The sequence below is a fragment of the Rosa chinensis genome, chromosome 6 (genome assembly GCF_002994745.2).
Source record: "Rosa chinensis cultivar Old Blush chromosome 6, RchiOBHm-V2, whole genome shotgun sequence".
Lineage (NCBI taxonomy): Eukaryota > Viridiplantae > Streptophyta > Magnoliopsida > Rosales > Rosaceae > Rosa > Rosa chinensis.
The window spans coordinates 12614597-12632187 of record NC_037093.1 but is presented as its reverse complement, the minus strand read 5'-3'; the positions used below and the strand labels follow the sequence as shown (position 1 = coordinate 12632187).

Below are 17591 nucleotides of genomic sequence, written 5' to 3'. Positions count from 1 at the left end.
AATAAACGTTACAATATACCAAGCTCCAGAAAGAGAAGGAATTTTCGCAGGACCCTAAACATCAAAGTGAATCTTCATAAAAGGAACAGGACTTTTATTAAGACTTGGTGAATATGAGATACGGTGACTCTTGGCCAGTTCACAAATGTCACAGTGGAAATCCAACTCACTAACAACTGAAAACAAATGAGGTTGCAGCTTCTTAAGATAACTAAAGGATAAATGACCTAAATGGCGATGCCATAACCATACAGCTTCCTTCACATTCTCTACCCCGTTGATCTGATTAGCTTGTCCCAGAAGATGCTTTTGTTTCTTTCCAGTCTCTATCAGATCTAGATAGTATAATTTCCCCCTTCTAACACCATAACCAAGAATCTGTCTAGTCAGAATGTCCTGAAACACACAGAAAGACGAATAGAAAGTCACAAACTCACAATACATGCAAGAGCTAAAATAATTTCACTAACAGATAGAAGATTATAAGCTAGTGATGGAACAACTAAGACAGATTCAAGAGTTAAGGTATCAGATAAAGCAATAGAACCTTCTACGGTGACAGGAGTTGGAGTACCATCAGCAGTAGAGACAACGTTTTGAGGGGAACATCTAAGGTTTTTCACAAGACTTGGGTCATTGGTCATATGGTTAGATGCACCTGTATCAATTATCCATGTACTATTAAAAATAACCTTACCCTTCATACCTGACTGTGCTACATTAGCGAAGGCATTGTCTAGGTAAACTTCCTCTGTAGTAGCAAACACGGCCATGCCCAGATTCTTTCGCTATTTCTTGGTGAAGTCCCACCAATCAGGGTAACCAATCACTTCATAGCACCGCTCCTTGCTATGACCTAATTCCCCACAGATAATGCACCTTTTGTTTGCATATGGATTTGGTTTACCTAGAGGACGACGTGGAGAAGGTCCTGAGAAGCCTGGAGGAGGACCTTGTTTGCGTTGAGCCATAACAGAAAATTCAGCAGTTACCGAATGCCCCATAGCCTATTTCTCTGATTGCACCATTGAGGAATTCATGATTTTCGTAGGATTGGATTTTCTAGGGTTTCAAGATGGATATGAATGTTTTGGTTTTTTTTTTTTCTTTTTCCGAAAAAAGGTAGGGTGATGGTGGTTTGAAATTCAGGATGGTTTGATTTCAACGGTGGTTACGCAACGGTTTGTGGTGTTCTTCGGGATTCAGGATTCAAAGGATGCAGCGCAAGTCCAAAGGATTGAACTTGCTTTGATACCAAGTAGAAAAGAATACTTCAATTCAGGGTTAATTCGATGATTCTATTCATCCCACAATGAGGGTATATATACAAGTACAAAGGTGTAATCTAACTCTAATAGGAAACAATCTTTCCATAATTACAGGATATCCTAATTACATACAGATATCCTACACGTAGTTATATTTGAAGAAGAAAATAAAATTGTATTTCAATTTTCATGTGGAGGCCTCATTTCAATTGTTCGCCTCAGGTCTCAGGGCCAGCCTTGTCAAGCCCCAAGCAAATTAGTGTTTGGGCGTATGTAGTTTTGAGGATATCGCGATCAATCAAAAAAGAGGGTGTCAAAAAAAAATTACATTGCATAATGAGAATAAAGTCTAAAGTTTAACACTTATTAACATTCTACTACATGGAAGCCCTTCTAATGAGGACCACTAAAATAAAAACTAGTTGAAAACTTTCTAATTAATAGTTTGGAAGACCTACTTTTGGATTACATTACGGCAAATAAACTGTTAGATGTTTATGTATGCATGAGTATATCACTTCTAAATTTTTTTTTTTCCTAATTGCTAACCGTTAAGGTACCGAACTAGATCAAATCAATGTTATGGTACCGAAAATCAGTGGACAAATCAAATCTATCAAACATGAACCGTTCATGTTCATAACTGACAAATCACAATTATGAATGTCTTAACGATTTTCAATTTGGTTGAAAAATTGCATAAATGATCTACACATAAATATTTAAACATCTAACGGTTGATTTGTGGAAATGTGATCGAAAAGTGAGTCCAACACAAAAGTCCTTAACTAGTACTCATTTTAGTGGTCCTTACTAGAAAGGCTTTCTGTACTACATTACATTATGAAATCCCAAAAATGAAGCCCAAAACAGTAAAAAGAAAATAAACAACCCAATCAAACCAGGGGTCATTATGGACTGGGCTAGGGCCGGGGCTTAAATATGCTAACCCCTACCCGCCTGAAAGGCCTGAGCCATAAGGACCGAAAGGACCGAATAGGGCCAAAATGGGCATTAACTTGTTTAACAAAAAGAAATACATTATTTTTTTTCTCTCAAAATGTGGCTAAATGGTTATATAAGTAATACAAGGCTCGTTGTTTTTTGTTGATCATATTTAATATATATATATATATATATATATATATATTGGAATTAACTTATAAGTTATAACATTTATAAATATTAGTTAAAGTGGTTATATTCAATTAACTATCTCTCTAAATCACCCAAAATTAATTGTTGTTTAACAAAGGAAATAAAAATTAAAGAAAATAAAGCTTAGGAAATCAATTACAAAAAAGAGATAAGTTGTTTGTTATAGAAAAAAGAGAAACATACTTAAAAAATAGAAAAAATATAAAATTATTGGTGCTTTAGGAAATCAAAAATTGGGAGAGAATGAGTTGTATCTTTCATTGATAATAGGGGCCTCTTTATATAAATGATTACAAGCATAGAATCAGAGTCTTACAAGGAAACATAATCGTACAATGATTGGATATCTACGAAGATATCTCCGAGAATATCTGTAAGATTAACCCTATTACAACTCAGACAAGTAACTAGAGTTTTCCAGATATACAATTCAGATATACTTCAACACTTCCGCTTGTGTCGCCCAAACATAGCGTTCCTCTCGTTGCCTTGTCAAAAACCTTGCTGAGTAAAAAAAAACCCAGTGGGACAAAAATAACTTCGGTCGAAGGAGAAAAAAAAGTACAACACACCCTTCATGTTTCGACACCATACATGTAGACATCTCTCCCTGATATCTGCATCTCCTCTTGATGACTACGGTCATGGGAGTTAGGATAATTTCCGTAAACGATGCTACCAACATGTTTCATGAAAGTGGAACTTAGGCAATGACTTAGTGAACAAGTTTGTCATACTATTCTCAGATCGAACCTAGTTCACTTTGATCTTGAAGAGAGTCTGTTATTGCTGATTATGCTTGGTGTAGTCGCATTTGATGTAGCCTTGCTTTATTTGTTCAATGCAAGCGGCATTATCCTCATAAATGCTTGTAGGCTCATCTATAGTAGACTTCAAACCACAATTGTTTCGAACATGCATAATTTTAGATCCAATCCATATACATTCATGAACTGCTTTATGAAAAGCAATAATCTCTGCATGGTTCGAAGATATAGCGACTAGGGTCTGTTTTGTAGACCTCCAAGATATCGCGATTTTACTCATAGTGAACACTTAACCAGTTTGGGAACGACCATTGTGTGGGTCAGAGAGATATCCAACATCAGCAAAACCTTCCAAAACACTTTGTTGTTTTGGGATGGGGATAGGTAATGCAAACTAGTGTTGGCGGCATTCCTGGTGTGATGAGTCTGAATCCATCATCGCTCTGTAGGGATAGAACAAGCCCATATTACCAATCCAATGGCGTCACATTGACGCAAAGCTATACCTAGCTAACAAGTTCACTGCAAATGAGATGTATGGTCTTGTACATTGGGGTAAGTACAATAATTCGCCTATTGTACTTAAGTAGGGCACTTCTGCCTCCGGCACATCTTCATCATCATCCTTCGGACGAAGAGGATCCTTTTTAGGATCAAGACTACAGACTATCATGGGCGTGCTTGAAGGCTTGACTGTGTCAAAAAACCTAAGCATCCATCAATGCGATACTCAAGTTCCAAATAAAGACATAATCGTGTTTTCCCAAGATCCTTCATCTCAAACTTAGATTTCAAGTGTTCAGTGGTTTCCCATAACTCTTTGAGGGTTTCCTATGAAGATCATGTCACCAACATGAAACTGCGATAGAATCCGAAACTTTTCATATAAAAGTAAGGGCATTTACATATCTCTTCCCAATCAAGTAGTCACTTTAGTGAGCGTTTCAACCTCATTGCAAACGTGCTCCATGGTCTAGAGCCACTTGACTTAGGTGAATGAAGTCCACCATGATCCTTCATGTATATTATGTATTTGGATCCCCATAAAGATACGTAGTGACCACATTCGTAAGCTGCATATTCAATTATTCAGAAACTACCAAATTGACAAGGTAGTGGAGTGCAATGACATCCATTACAAGGGAATATGTCTCCTCATAGTCGATTCCAGAACGTTTTGTGAGAAGCCTTGCGCCATAAGGCGAGATTACCATATCTTTTTCTCATCACGCTTTCTAACGAAGACCCATTAGTTAATAGGTTTTGTGTTATGAGGTGTTGGCATCACTGGCTCTATAAATCTTCTTCTTCGTTAGAGAATCCAACTTAACTTGGGTCACATCTTTCCATTTAGGCCAAATTTCTCTACATTGGTATTCATGAACAGAGCGTGGTTCGATATCATCGGACTTAACAAACTCATGTGCAATGAAATGTGCAAATACATCATCAATCATGATGGAGTTTTTATCCCACATCTCATGTACACTAGTGTAATTTTCAGAGAGCTCTATATTCTCAGGAGTAGATTCTGATGTTGAGGCATCCCCCAACAATAACCATAATCCAGAAGATTCTTATAAGACGGATTTTGAGTGTCGATGATCAAAGGATTGAGTTGTGCCAAAATATCATTCGAACCTAGGGGCCTCCCACCTATCCTAGCTGGGGCCATGGCCTGTAATGCCAAAGTGCCACTCTCTATGGCGCTGGTGTCATGCCTACCTCCATGTAGGGTGGCACTACATCCTCTCGTAGGGACGTCCATCCTTGCAGGCATGTTTGATCTCGTCACTTTAGCAGGGATCTAGATGAGACATAGTGGGGACAGACCACGACAATTCCTGTCATTCCTATTGAACATCCATGTTCTCATCTCCCCTAACGACGGGAAGACTGTCTTATTAAAATGACATTAATCGGTAAATCTAGAGGTAAAGAGATTGCCTAGCAAGGGTATTAAGTGGCGGATGAGTGTTGAAGTCTCATATCCAACGTATTTGCCCATTCATCTGTGAGGACCCATCATAGTACACTGTGGCGGCGCAATAGGCACATAAATGGCTCACTCAAATGTGCGTAAGTACGAGATACTTGTACCCAGTCACTAACTGTAACGCAGAGATACATTGAGTGGTGATGGGTCGTAGACGAATTAGCATAACTGCATGCGATATTGCATAATCCCAAGCAGATATAGGGAGATTGGTGCGCATTACCAATGTCCAGGCTACCATATCGTAGTCATTTCTACAAGACCATTTGGGTATGTACATGGGAGTATGATGTCCAACATCAGTCCCAGTGATATGCAATAATCATCAAAAGTCTTTGATGTAAACTCTCTAGCATTGTCAAGTCCAATTGACCGAATGAGATGATCTGGGGAGTGAGCCCATAGCCATATGATCTATGCTATGAGTGAAGCATAAGCAACATTACAAGTGGACAATGACACAACACGTGACCAGCGTGTTTGCGTGTCAACCAACATCATAAAATATTTAAACATTCGCAAGTTGGTTGAATAAGTCCACAGAATCCCCTTGGATTCTATATAAGAACATAATAAGTATTTTCGTATCCTTTGCGTAGAAAGGCCTCAGTCCTAATAATAGTCTTTGTAGATCGAGCGAGGAGCCTTAGAAGCAACCAATGAGGATTTTGGTTGGGCCTGAGCGTCTGTAACGCTATTTGAAGCAAAGTTGGTCAATGCAGCATCACCATGATGGACGCCATCCACGGAGTCATGGATATGGACTGCGCCAGCCCTAGGCTGGAGGTGGATGGCAGTTGCGCTAGAGGCAACAACGGTCACACTTAGTCCAGGAATCAACCTTTGAATCGTGCTTCGTTTCACTCAAAAGAATGGATGTCCGTATGAAACCTTTAGTAGATGGATCATCATATCATGACTAGGATAACCTATTATGTTGTGACAAAGCCAATATGTGTCTAAATCCAGAGATCTTCTCTCATAACTTTATTGGATTTAATAGCTCAAATAGTGGTGACATAAAGTCCACTAGAGAGTCTACATAAGTTTCTCTAAGATGCGCCTTGGTTTGCAGTCATTAGAGGTATTGCAAAGGAACTCTTTTCCGTTCTCTACATGCGTTTTCACATGGAATCCATCAGTTCAAATAGCTCAATAGGGTTTGATTCGCCCTAGGAACATAGAGAGTTTCTGTGACGGTAATCAACGTGCCATTTATGTTCATTTGGTAAGCGGAATTGGGCCATTCCATGTCCTTGAACTAATTCTGATGGCTCAGCCATCGTAGTCACAAAGTAATATGCTCATAATCAAAATAGAGTCATAATGAAAAGAACTCAAAATTTTATTCATAAGCCAATGAAGTACATCATTGTTTAAGAGAATCTAATCCAAATACTAGCAAATACAAAACAATAGTAGTCGTTTGACTTCTTTTGGTAACTTCAAAATAAATATGACCAGGTGAGTAAGGAGATGTCGGTGGAGCAAGGCTCACTCAAGTACCACTTATCTCAAAACCTTCACTTCAGTACCACTTATCTCAAAACCTTCCTAGACATCATACTCACTTTGGATGAGCCTAGTGGAAAAAAAAAAAAAAAAAAACTAACTAAATCAATGGCATTTAGTACAAAATATATGGCAATTGCCTATTACATCTCTTGGAAAAATAAGACTTTATTCAAAATCGCCAGTCTCTTGATCTTGGACTGATTTGAAGTCTTCAACCCTTAACTCTAGATCACCATCTTGATCCTCTTGTTCCACATAGTGAGCTTTTCTTACTTCACAATACGCTTTGTAGGCGGTGACAACATTCTCACGAGCTCTATAAATGTGTGCCCAATGACCGAATACTCCACATCGAGAACATACATCTCTTTGCTCAGACTCCCATGATTGAGGTGCTTTGAAAGTGTCATTAGAATGGCTTTTAGTGTTGGTGCTGCCACCAACATGGCTAGAGGCGCTGCCTCCCTCTCTCTTTCCATGTTGACCTCTTCGGTTCTGTGTCTGCTTATTTTGGCGGTTACCTTCCTCAATAGAGAGAGAATATGGACCAGAACGTCCAGAATTGTCCATAGATTTAGGGTTTCGCTCTTGGCGCCCTCCCTTAGGGGAGCGATTATAATTGGACTCCGGAATATGCTCTGTTCCCAAGGGTCTCGATTTATAGTTCTTCGCAAGGATGTTGTCATGCTTTTTAATGACATTCATGGCTCCAATGAGCTCATGAAACCTTGTGATCCATCCTGCAGTAACATCGATTCGATAATTCTTAGCAACCATCAAAGCATAGAGGGGGAAGGTAGAGAGAGTCTTCTCAATCAACATTGCATCTGTGATATTTTTTCCATAGAATTCCATCAATGATTTAATGCGAAGTACTTCCGAGTTGTAGTCAAGAGTTTTCTTGAAATCACAGAAGCGGAGATTAGACCATCTCACTTCTACATCAGGAAGGACGTTGCCAAAGCGTTCTTCGAGTGAGACCCACAGCCTTCTGGGGTCTTCTTCATTCATATACTCATGCTAGAGCGAATCATCATATGACGAGTCATTAGGATGATGACTTTCGCCTTATTTGCCTCCAAGGATGCTCTATTTGCTTCCAAAGTTTGAGCTTGCTCGATAGTTAGCACATCCTACGTAGGCTCAAGAATCGTATCTAGGATTCTGTGGGCCTTGAGATGCTGGCAGACATCTCGAACCCACATGTGATATCAAGAGCTAGTTGTTCCCAATGGAGCAAAGTCCAGTTTGTTCAGGTTACTCGACCTGAAAGAGAACAAGAAAAATGGTTAGTTTCGGAGCAAAAAGGTTACCACGAAAATAATAAGAATTTCTTAGCGTAATCGCTCCCAATAAATTCAATTCCAAGAGGTATTGGATTAGATCAAAACAATGATGTGTGTGGTTGATCATATATTCTCTACAAACTCTAAGTTTGGAGATCTCAATAAGCTCCAAGCTTGGAGATAGCACGAACCCCCACAGTTCGACTTAGGTCTCCCCATGAAAGAAGAAGGGGGGGGGGGGTAGAAGACGGGAGGTTGAGAGTCCCTGAGAAAAGAAAAGAAAAGAATTAAAAGTACTGAAAGATGCAACTTTTATAAAAATTTACCTCGAAAAGTCGTCGGAAAAGTCTTTGAAAAAGTAGCCGAAAAATGGTCAATGGCTGGCGGTGGCCGGAACTTGGATGGGGCTGGCTATAGGCTAGGCTAACCTGTTGCTTGGGCTGTGTGAGGCTTTGCAGGCTGTGGGTGCAAGGGCTGGCCGAGGTTGCTGTCGAGGCGAGGCTAATCTTCTCTGAATGAGGCAAGGCTAGCGTACGGGGCTGAGCCCGGAAGAGGCCAGAAAGGCTAATTTGTCGCACTGCTGTGGCGAAGTTAACGCGGGGCTGGCAGTGAGGCGAGGCTAATGCAGGGGCGTGTGCGGAGAGAGGCTAGCAGGCGAGGGCTTTGGTAGGGCGAGGCAAGGCTAACCACAGTGCAAAGGGGCGCACGCGGAGGCAGGCAGAGTGCGCAAGTGAGGCTATCCGGCGAGGCTAACTAGACCGGTTCATATTTTTCGATGGCCGGTTCTGGGCTTTTCAGGCCAGTTCTGGTGGTTCCGCCGCCGGTGTTGAGCTTCTGGGATCGAGGGCTAAAAGGTGTGCAGCAGAGGTAGCTAGGGTTTGAAGGTTACGATTTTAGGGTTTCAGGATTATGGTTTCGTGCTGACAACGTGTTTTAGAAAATCATAAATTGAGAGACAATGAGTTATATCTTTCATTGATAATAGAGGCCTCTTTATATAGAGGATTACAAGCATAGAATCAGAGTCTTACAAGGAAACATAATCGTACAATGATTGGATATCTACGAAGATATCTCCGAAAATATATATAAGACTAACCCTATTACAACTCAAACAAGTAACTAGAGTTTGGGCCAGACATACAATTCAGATATACTTGAACAATTAGGGCTTAATTGGGTAGGCTTAAAGGGTCGGGTCGGGCTTGGCCCTAAGTAGCTCAAACGGGCCGGGCCGGGCTTCATTTGCATGGCCTATACCCTACCCTATTTGAAAAAGGGTCGGGCTGGCCCACCATAATACAAGGGCCTAGTCAGGCTTTGGGTGGGCTTTGGGTGGAAGGGCAAAATGATGACCCATAAAATCGGGTGTGCGAGAATTGGGTAATCCACTATCTTCCTGCTGTCGATAACTCCACCATCTGAATTCAGGGGTGTGGCTAGTCTTTAGCAAACACATTCCTCATCATTGATCTATTTAAAACTTCTCAAAAATGTTCCTCAATGCACGAGTAGTACAACTTTGACTTCCAAACTAGCAACAGTGAACTTGAGCTTTTGGGGCAGCCCGGTCCAAATAAGTCAAAAAGGAGAGCAACAAGGGCAGCCCGGCCCAAAGAAAACGTTCCTAAAACGGCAAAATTTCCCTATCATGATTTAGACAGAAATAGCAAAATGTCCCTATTTTCCATCACTATTTACTGGCTTGCACGACACTTCTAGTCCAAACCCACATTGTGAGATTGTTTTATTAATAAATAAAAATGGGACTAGTCCTTGTCCTAATTAAAAAGAAAAAGAAAAGAAGAATGGGAATAGTGGTCTGAGATATTAGATAGCAAAAGCATATACCATACACATAACGCCATTACAGTAACCAGAGAATCAAGCCCAAGATCTCCACCTCTCTCTCTGCCCCAACCTCTCTCTCTTCGTCTCTCTCCTTCTCTCTTCTCTGATTCTCAGTTTCCGAGCGAATTAGGGCAAAAGGCAGATCGGAAATGGAAGAAGGTCGAGGGCAATCGTGGCATTGCCGATTCTGATTTTTCCGGTGGGCACTGAGGTCGATACCGGCGCGTGAGTATTGATCCGGTTCGGTGATTGGTTGATTCTTTAGGGCCGAATTGTGGTTCCAAGACAGAAATGGAATCGTTCTGGAGCCACAATGCCGCCCCAGACTCGTTGCATTTCCTCGTCGCCGTCTACTTCGCCGTTGGATTCTTCTTCGCTAGGCTCTTCCTTGATAGAGTCATCTTCACCGTAAGATTTCTCTCTCTCTCTCTCTCTCTCTCTCTCTCTTCAAAGTAGCTTAATCCTGCTCCTGTGCTTTTTTCTTTGAATCTTGAATATTCTTCATGAATCTTGGATGTGCATCATCTTGTGGTTCTTATAGTCTCTGCATCATCTTGTGCTTCTCGTGCTAATAATGACTCGGTTGAGCTTGGTATAGAGTATTTATGATATTTAGATACTATGATTAATTGATCATCCCAAAAAATGGGAGCGTTCATGCACTTTTTAGCTTCACTATGCAATGCATTGGTGGTTCGAAGGATTGACGTATTCCTTGTAGTTGTAGTTGGAGGGAAAGAATAGTAGTTGAGGTTAGCAGACAGTTTGGAATTATGGCAGTCGAGTAGCTTTGGGTCTATTGGGATTCGGAGGCGAGATTATTACTGAGAAGTTTGAGGATGTTATGGTTGTTGTCATTTTCGGTTAAAAGTTGTTCTTCTGGTTGCAGTTTGTTAACTTTATACTAACTTCAGGGAAAACTTGAGATTTCTGATTATTTGTCAGATTTTGGGGTTTAGTTTGAGTGGTTTATTGTTAACTAGATATTGATAGTGGGATGATCAAGTATCCGGAACTGCAAGATTTTGGTCTAGCATCCAGAAAGGGTGGTCTTTCTATGCCTTAAACATTATAGTTGCCTAGCCTGCCGAATACATGAAAAATTGACTTGATTTATCAGATTTGCGGTGCAAGTTGATGGTCTATTATCAACTTGGTTGATAGTGGGTCATTCAAGGTTTTGGCCTAGCATCTGAAAATGGTGCTTTTTGTATTCCCTACTTGTCGGTTGTTAAATGAAATGTATACCTGTGTTGATAATGGAGGTTGTCTCAGCTGGTGAGATTGGCTTATTTGGTGTCAGCTTTTAGTTCAAGGCTAACTATGTTGGGTTAAATGTTGTTTATCAATTTCATTTGAGACTAAATTCTAGACCCTTAACTTGGTTCTGTTTAAAGTAGAATGTAGGGCCCCCAGTAATATAGTCTGTTTACATCCTGTTAAATTGCTTTAATTTAAGCACAACTGGGTCTATTAGTCTGAGTGAAGACTAATTTCTAAAGAATATACTAAGGAGACTTGATGTCTTGGAGTTCTATATAAAATGCCAATCTACTCTAGCCATGGGCTATATCCAATTATTTGTCCCTGTAGTGATATTTGTTCCTCATTTGGACATTAGGGATAAGTTTCCTCAATTTCTGTCAAGTGTCCATCTAGCTGAGAAAGTTAGAACCATGTCCTCCTTCCTCTTTGGTTGTAAAAACCCCTGTTGAAATGACTTGATCTAATTGCAAAAGAAGTCGTTTCTGTAGTGATATTTGTTCCTCATTTGGACATTAGGGATTAAGTTTCCTCAACTTCTGTCCAGTGTCCATCTAGCTGAGAAAGTTAGAAGCATGTCCTCCTTCCTCTTTGGTTGTCAAAACCCCTGTTGAAATGACTTGCTGTAATTGCAAAAGAAGTCATTTTATTACATTTTCATTGCAAATCCATTATTTTTGGAGACAGGCTTAAAATTTGCTCAACAAACTTTTCTCTTTATTCTGGAAAATTTGGTCCAGTAGATGATTATAGGACTATGCTGAATGCCTGAACATATTGGGTAAATATGCTTTGAATAGGAATTCTGCATTCTGTACATTTTGGCATTTAGGTTTAGCAATTATTCAGTGGCTCTGATCCAGTGTGTGTACATTATAGAATTGTGATGGCCTTCAGATTCAGGAATAGATCTGCATCAGTTTGTCGCCATAATATTAGCTGTCAAGTGTTACGATAGGTGTGTGTGTGTGGAAGAAAGTAGACACACACACACACACACACACAGAGTTTCGCCTAATATTTTGTTGGCCTTTTTGTCTACTGTAGGAACTGTTGTTAACTTCAGCATCAAGTTAAGCTCAGTGTATCTAAGACACTTATTTTAGTTAAATATATTTCTCAAGACTCGGGACAATTTAGATGTGAAATTTTGAATTTTGGATTTCACTTGAGAATAATTTCATTTGAATGTACCTGGAATTCATATAAATCTGGTAAAGTGGCATGCTTGCATTTTTTTTTTTTTTACTTAACCAAATAGGATAATTATCAAATCTATTGCTGGTCCTGTTCAAGGACTCAAGGTTGACTGAGAAGCCTGGGAGATATTCAATTGTCTACTTTCCCTCTTTAAAAGAAACTTTTTCAAACCCACAGACATAAGGGTATCAGGTTTTCTTCGAGTTCCCTTTTAAGGACAAATGATGAATTTATCAAGAACGTCAATTCCTCTGACCATAGGGGCTCTAGGTTTATAGATCATCTTCTTTTTTTTCTGCTTAAAAGTTGGATATTCTTTTATAATCACTTTGTTATGAGATAATATTATAATTAGCAATTAAGAAGGCCTGCATGTCATTATCCATGTAAGCAATCCATGGTCTGGTGATCATGCTCATGTTCATGGACTGATTTCTGATTTACTAACAGTTCTGCTGGTGTGCCTTTCCAAATTGGTTGGCACTCTTGATGTTCTTTCTATGACGTGAACTTTTTTTATTCATGTGAAAGAAAGTTATAGAAATAGTGTTGACTGATTCATCTGTCATTTGTTTTTGTCTATTATTCATGTTTTATATTTTTTATTTTTCTGCATTTCAGAGGCTTGCCATCTGGTTGTTGGGTAAAGGTTCTGCTCCATTGAAAAAGATTGATATGGTCCAACGGGCAAAGATTGTAAAATGCTCAGAGTCAATGTGGAAGTTAACATACTATACAGCCGTTGAAGCTTGCATTCTCAGTATAAGCTACCACGAGCCATGGTTCACAGATACAGCAGAGTACTTCAAAGGCTGGCCAAACCAAGAGTTGGGGTGAGTAACTCATACGGTGGTTACTTGTCCTACATTTCCACTACTGATTAGATGAACTTTTATTCAATACTGAAGATTTGAAATGATTTGTTTTAATATCTAAAAGAACACGAGAGACGAATTTCTGTTTATGTTCCCTACAGACCAGCATTAGCGGCTGGTATTGTTACAGATTTTAGTAGAATAGGCAAAAGGCTTACACATAAATATCAAGGGAATTAATTAATTGGGAAGTTAGTAATTTGCAGTTTTGTCGAATGCTGGAGGCATATTTTTTGTTGCAAAATAAGCTGTAAATATGATTTGCAAACCATATAGTTTTAACTCTATTTTTCTTCATTTCTAGTTGAATTGTTTGTTGACATGAACTCTGTTATCTCCTGGCCACTCTAAAAATGTCAAATCTTTCTTTAGTATGGGGTCGTTTTCTTTTTGCAATTCATAATTTTTAAGGTAATGTACCATTTACCTTTGGTCTCAAGACATAGGGCAATGCATTTCAAGTTCTACTCTTATATATACCATATTGAAGAGCTTCATCTGTTCTTTAGTTAATGTATAAGAAGGCGTTGCCTTGCAATTGTAATTATTGAAGGATGTCAGTCATACTAATGTATTGGTCAAGATGATTCTGGGATATACTTTCATCCTTATCCATACAGATTGGAGGGCTGTGTTGTCTCAAGTTTAATTTTTTTTTTTAATTTTGATGCATGTTTTAGTTTTTTTTTTCTTTTGTTTTTGTTTGGTCATCCTATGAAATTTTATAATGTTTCTAGCAGCCCGTAGGTTAGAAGTTCTGCTTGTTGTTTAAGCATACAGCTTGTTTATGTATTTGTATCCTAATAAAATCTGTTTTTTCTCATGGAGAAGCAACTTAAAAAGAGAATGAATCATTTTTGATGACTCAGATTTAGCGGCATAAAATTTTCGAATTGATTATTCTGATTCTGTTCCTTTCTCATTTCAGGCTTCCCCTAAAGCTTGTCTATATGTGTCAATGTGGATTCTACACCTACAGCATTGTTGCTCTCCTTACATGGGAGACTCGAAGGAAGGATTTCTCAGTGATGATGTCTCATCATGTAATTACCGTCTTCCTGATTGGATGCTCATACGTTACAAGGTATGTTTCTGTTTATGTGCAATGCATTATCTATGTTAGTACTACAAATATGTGTTTGCATGTGGAGGATATCATGCAATAATTTTCTTTCATTCTTTGATGTAAGCAAGTAGAAAACCAGGTAACCTGGCTCCATAACAGTCTTAACTCTTAACCTCTATTGTTAGTTTGATCTGGTGACGTGCAGTAGCCATAGTCCTAAGTTATCAATGTAGGAAATCACCTGTTGAGATACTGTTTTGATAGCACCGAGTGTCCCTTAAACTCTGGGGGATAGTATTAAGTAATGAACTTTGACAGCCCTGCCTCCCTCCTTCCCTCTTTTACATTGGGAAAAGCACTCTTTGAAGCTTAGTGCATTTAAGACCATCAGTATATTGAGAAAAGTACTCATTGCATATGATGACATATAGATGATATGAAAATCTTAAGTATTATTATAAAGCTTAAAAGCTAGGCTCCTTTCCAATCTTATAGGCTTCACCAAAATATGTATCGGGTAAATGCCAAAGAAATGAGTTGATCAAACACTCTAGCTTTGGTACTCGAACGCCCAATGTATTTTATTTGCTTGTCCATGCCACTAATGTCTACACCTGTGCAGGTAGAGATATATAAATAATATATAACTATAGATAAACCTGTGCACGGATGTGAGAGAAATCATAAAAGGGTCGAGGCTTTAAGGTCAAGCTGCCCAATATACTTAAAATTATCTTGGTTTGTACATGTATTAAATCAGTTTCACTTGAAACAATCAACTAAGACTAAAAGTAACACACTGTCCACTTGCAGCTTTTTCCGGATTGGCTCAATCATTCTTGCCCTGCATGATGGGAGTGATGTATTCATGGAAGCTGCCAAGGTCTTCAAATATTCCGAGAAGGAGCTTGCAGCAAGTGTGTTCTTTGGATGTTTTGCTGTTTCATGGCTCATACTGCGGTTAATATACTTCCCCTTTTGGGTCATAAGCTCAACAAGGTCTGCTCTCATGGTAAATCATTTTATTATACCACACATAGATGTATGGTGGCTCCTCCCACTTATCTGTTCTTATGGTTGCTTTTTTACAGCTATGACCTTCTTAAGCACTTGGATTTGTCAAAGTCCTCTCATATAACACTGTACTATGTGTTCAATACGTTGTTACTGACGCTGCTTGTGTTCCACATATACTGGTGGGTTATGATATACTCAATGATTAGGAGACAACTGAATAATAGAGGAAAAGTTGGAGAAGATATAAGATCAGGTAAACCATATATACTGCTTACAAGTTTAAATTTTACAAAACCCTGTGCTGCTTATAATATTCAATTTCAGTAATTATATTATTATCTGTGGAAAGTATATACACTCCACCGCTCACTCTTTGGTTGAGTAATGCTAGAAGCATTTAGTATGTTATGCAAGGAAATTCTTCAACTCATATGTGGTGGTTTGGTATCACTTGTCTGTACAGACCTGGTTGTCACTGATTTTGAGCTGTGGAAATAGCTTTCTCCGTAAATGGGAATATGGCTTTTTGGCTTAATATGTTTCTCTTTCCATACTTTGTATTAGCCTCAGCTTGGTCCACTGGGCTGCTCTTTGTATGGTTGTATAGTGAATGGGTCCCAAATGACATAATTAATATTAGGATTTGTTTGATTAGTGTTTCAATTTTTCAGTCAAGTCGTGTTCTTCATTCATTATACTCGGACCTACCTTGTTGTGTTGTTGAGACCATATGTGACCACTACTCTCATGGAAGGTCAAACACATTTTAACAGTGAATACCTGTTTGTAGGTTTGGCTAAGCCTGGAAAGATTGTTGTGTATCAAAGAATAAATCACATTTTAAAATTATACACATATATCTTGCTGTGTTGATTTCTTTTAATGGTTTTAGATGTCATTACTTGAGTTCTGATGATTTTCTCTGCTGTTTACAGATTCAGACGATGATGATTAGGCGGAAGATTTTTTCCAAGGTTTCTTTGTCATTGTTAATGCTGACCTGTATGTAGGTTATAGCTGCACTCAAAAGTGGCCCTTATCTGTAGGAAGGGGTTGATAATCTCTTCCATTATCAAATTTTGTTTGAGCCTTCACAGATCATGGCTCATATTACCATGTATTCTTTTTCTTTTTTCTTTTTGGATGGAGTCTCTTGTTATATGGTGTATAAGTAATAGGTAAATTCCTGTATAATTCTTCTCTCTGGATAATCACTTGTATTGAGATTAGCCTTTCCTATGGAGAAATGAAAGGTGTTCACAAATTAGTAAAGAGAAAATATCCATGTAATGCTTTTTCTTCAAAGGTATTAGTATTATTTTGGATTTCTCATTGTTGCTTTTAAGGTTAGATATGTCTAAATGCTGTACAGTACTCGCATTCTGGGATTTTGAAGCAACTGTATGAAGTTTAAAGAGAGTAAAGAATGGACACAGTGAGGTATCTCTATCTTCTGCACCCAAAAACATGTATGGTTTCACATCAAAATCCAAAAAAGATTAGTGAACGGATGGAGGTCGTGGATTTCCAAATTCTTGCTTATGGTATTTTGACATTTCCTGTCAAGGGACAATGAACATGAGTACATTTGAGAAATTTGCGCATTAACTCTAATACTTGCTTCTGAGGTACAGAATCTTGATGTTCTAGCATCCATTCAATCCACTAGACTAGTTTCACTGGAAGGGTTCCAAAATTGTGCCTTCGAAGTTCATATAAAATGCGTACTAAATGCAACAGAGTGATGCGATTTCTATGTGTGGAATTTCTTTGGAAGGAACAACTTGGACAAACCGGGGCACTTTTATTTGCCAAGTCACCGCCAGTGATTTCCAGATGTCCTTATTACAAGGTTCTCATCGTAGACTCTTCCTATATTTGAACTAGTTGTACGAAAATTCCAAAACATTATATGCTGCTAAATTTTGACATGGGTATACCAATGAGTAGTTGAGTACGTTATCCATTTTCCATGGCTACATTTCAAAAGGTGTCCAGTTTTCAAAGGAGCATAATCAGCGGCTAAAGGAGCTCAAAGCTCATAAAAACTTACAATTTTTGAATCCAAAGCATAAGGTAAAAGAAGAATTCTATCTAACCTGTCTCTTTTGGTATCATGAAAACAATGTCAAGTGTTTCTTAACGTTTACGGTAACTCGTTCCATCTCTTTTCCGTTTTACAGAAAAACGAAGGCTCTCACCAAACTAAAGACGAAGATTATCCCCAAAACTTAACTTGGAAAATTCAGGGTGTTGAGTTGGAAAATTTATCCTTGGAAATTAGGGGTGCCTGCATGATTGACGTAACTGGAAGCTGATTTTTCCATCA

The 17591-nt window shown here is 38.7% G+C and overlaps 1 protein-coding gene across 1 annotated transcript; it reads left to right on the top strand.

Moving 5' to 3' along the window:
- Positions 1-9768: 9768 nt before the first annotated feature.
- On the top strand, positions 9769-16552 carry LOC112174438 (LAG1 longevity assurance homolog 2). The gene is made up of 6 exons (XM_024312207.2): positions 9769-10249; positions 12926-13137; positions 14108-14263; positions 15059-15244; positions 15337-15515; positions 16198-16552. Exons 1-6 carry the CDS (start codon positions 10133-10135, stop codon positions 16215-16217), a joined length of 870 nt encoding a protein of 289 aa, XP_024167975.1. The 5' UTR covers positions 9769-10132; the 3' UTR covers positions 16218-16552.
- Positions 16553-17591: the final 1039 nt, after the last annotated feature.